Raw genomic sequence first — 3,296 nt, 5'->3', positions numbered from 1 at the left:
TCTCTCTCTCTCACACAAACACACACGCGCGCACGCACGCACGCACGCACGCACGCAAACATATACACACACACCCCTACTCAACCACTTTCGTTGTACTCGTCGCTTTCGTCTGGCGTCTGTGGTGCAATGGACTACTACGCTTTTTAACTTTACTGCTGAAGAATTTACGTTCAATTTTAATGTGCAGAAGCTATTTTGTCAAGCGTTTTCGTCTTTCTTCTGGGATGTTATATCTCACCCACCCTCAATGCCCTGTACAGGCTCCGATAGACAGGGTCTAATTCGTCAACCTCATGAATGATGTGGAAGTATAATAGCTCGTACATCGTGAACGGATGACGACCCTTATTATTCGAGGATGAAGGGAAGTTATAGACATTGCTAGACACCGCATTTGGAAGAGCGGCATTTACTATACAGTTGGACCTGCTCTAGCGGCCACCCCTGTATTAGACAATCACCTGTACACACGGCCATTCCCGTTTCCCCCTTGTTTTTTTTGTTGTTGGTTTTTTTCAAATACTTTTTTGGTTAAAACATTATAATGACGCTGTCATGTAAGACGGCCACTTTTCACTTTGACTTTGGTTGATGCTGTCAGTATCTTAGACAATTTGTGGGTGGTTGGCGGGTGCTCTGGTGTGGTTTGATCATCCTTTCCTATCAAACATCTATCGTCTTTATCTCTCCTCTTTCTTTTTGTCTATGTTACTCTCTTGTAACACGTCTATTCTTCGGCACTTATTTGATCGTATCGTGTTGCAAGTGCCTTAAAACTCTTACTAAAACTAAAAACTGGTAGACAATTTCGATTGTATTTACGGTTCATTAATGAGGGTTTGCGGAATGAACCACTCTGAGCTGGCGTGTGCACACTGCGAGCTGGTGCAGGTGTATGTTCTCAGCTTGTATAAATCTATTGTTTCTCTTTATGTCGTGATTGTGTTTCTTAGCTGGTGGTTGGTGTGTAGCTCTGATTATGTGATTTGCTCCTTGTGTCCTATTAAACGTCTATCGTCCTTATCTTTCCCCTTTCTTGTTTATGTTTGTTTCTCTCTTGTCACACCTCGAATCTTCGTCACTTAGATGACCTAATTGTTTTGCAATGGATTTGGTGGATGGTTCGACGGTCCTCACCCTTCCTATGCACATGTGTACATCTCCTTGAGAGAAAGTCTCTGCCATCTATTTCTTTCCTTTGACCATTGTTTTGTGAAACGTATTGATCATGCCCAATCCTAAGGAGCATATCAAGGAAGTCAAAACTCGGAAGGGAGGGAAGTTGTAGGGCCAACGTAGGCTATCTACTTCCTCTATGTTTTCCGCCCAGGCAAAGCTGTTTCATGCATAAACATACCGTTATGTCAATATGTGATCTTCCTCCCCCCCCCCCCTCTTTTCTGGCTATACTGTTCTCGGCAGACATCTGTGGTGTAACGCGTTGACACTTTGCCTTGCTCACAGAAGACGTTAGTTCAATGCCCTATGTGGGGAAGATGGGTTGTTTTTAAAAAAATTGTTCTTCATTTTTGTTGCTTGGGGTTCCCACTCAGCCTGATTTGATTGTGACGAGCAAAATATGGCCAAAGCAGTCAGCAACGGGCAAGTCTAACTTGTGTCAATAGGGGCATAAAACAACTGATTGCAATACTGACTATTACTTTGGTCATCCCAGAAGTTACTGAATAATGATAATGTGTGCTTTCATATGGCGCATATCCAGGCTGTTCGGGCTTCACAACTATTATTACCTCAGCAGGCCCTGGAGCTCTCAAAAACATTCTCAGCTTCAAGGGCTTTAACACTTATCTCACAGACTAACTTGTGCCTGCTCCCCTTTTCTTGTATTCAGCCAATACAGAAGCTTTTCTGTGGATGGTTGGCTGGTGCTCTGGTGTGATTTGCTTCTCTTCTTTCCTATCAAACATCTATCACCCTCATTTCTCCTCCTTCTTTTTTGTGTTTGTTACTCTCTTGTAACCCCTTTAATTTTCTGCACCTATATGACCTAACAGTGTTGCAAGTGCTGTGACAATGGTGAAATTGGTATTGGTTTAATGCCTCTAATGCACTATTAGCAAGTGCTGTAAAACTCAGTCTTACTACAAAAACAAACTTTTCAAACTTTTCCAACAGACGTGTTCATGCAAAGTATGTTTGCTCTTGTCGTTTCAGAGGAGACATTGCCCTCATTGGTCTGGCTGTGATGGGCCAGAACCTCATCCTCAACATGAACGACCACGGCTTCAAGGTGGGTTGAGACTATGACCTAATTGTGTTGCAAGTGCTTTAAACTCACTGAAACTAAAACTAAGATGAACTCTTTTAGGGTGTGGGCCGTGGGTGGGTCTTATGGTGTGCTTTGCTCCTTCTTTCCTATCAAACATCTATTGTCCTTATCCCCTTCTTTTTTTTGGTGTTTGTTAAAATCTCATGTAACACCTTTAATTTCCAGCACTTATTTTTATGATTTTATTGTGTTGAAAGTGCCGTAAAACTCTTACTAAAGCTAAAAGGCAAACTCATTCCATTTTTGTATAAAGTATTTCAGTACTTGTAGTGGTGTTGATACATGGGTTTTTTTATTTTAAAAATTTTTTGAAAGATTTAAAAAATGAACGAATTTCATTTCCCAAAGACAAAATTCTAGATGAAACAAAGCAGATCTAAGGACGTATGTGTTATTATTTTGTTATCTTCTCGTCTGAGATGGACACATTTTTGTGACAAAAGGCAAAAGTTGACTATAACAATCATATTTTATTTTGTGGGGGTTTAGCGGGTGCTCTGGTGTGGTTTGCTCCTTCTATCCTATCAATTAACTATCGTCCTAATATCACCTCCTCTTTTTTGTGTTTGCTACTCTCTTGTAACACCGCTTATCTTTCACACTTAACATAAAAGAGAGAGAGAGAGAGAGAGAAAAGGAGAAGGTTTGGTTTTGTTCACACTTGACCTAATTGTGATACAAGTGCTGTAAAACTCTTACTAAAATTGAAGAAGAAAAGATATCTGATTTTCATGACATCTTCCTGGTTAGGTGGTGGCCTTCAACCGCACAGTGTCCAAGGTGGAGGACTTCATGAACAACGAGGCCAAAGGCACAAACATCATTGGTGCCAAGTCCATGGAGGACATGGTGGCGAAGCTGAAGCGCCCCAGGCGTGTGATGATGCTGGTCAAGGCTGGTGCTGCCGTGGATGCCTTCATTGACCAACTGGTGAGTGGGTGGATGGAGAGAGGGAAAGAGGAATGGATGGGTTGATAGTGATTGTTTGTTTGTGTGTGTAAAT

The 3,296-nt window shown here is 41.7% G+C and overlaps 1 protein-coding gene across 1 annotated transcript in view; it reads left to right on the top strand.

Annotated features, from left to right (window-relative positions):
* Positions 1-3,296, top strand: part of LOC101852801 (6-phosphogluconate dehydrogenase, decarboxylating) — a 14,882-nt gene that overhangs the window by 1,512 nt on the left and 10,074 nt on the right. Inside the window, exons 2-3 of the mRNA XM_005109528.3 lie at positions 2,179-2,254; positions 3,044-3,223. Coding sequence (XP_005109585.1) covers positions 2,179-2,254; positions 3,044-3,223 — 256 coding nt within the window. The remainder of the gene's footprint in view (positions 1-2,178; positions 2,255-3,043; positions 3,224-3,296) is intronic.

The sequence above is a fragment of the Aplysia californica genome, unplaced genomic scaffold, assembly GCF_000002075.1.
Source record: "Aplysia californica isolate F4 #8 unplaced genomic scaffold, AplCal3.0 scaffold00786, whole genome shotgun sequence".
In the NCBI taxonomy this organism is placed as follows: Eukaryota; Metazoa; Mollusca; class Gastropoda; order Aplysiida; family Aplysiidae; genus Aplysia; species Aplysia californica.
The sequence above is the reverse complement of the archived record's forward strand: the minus strand, read 5'-3'. Positions and strand labels throughout refer to the sequence as shown.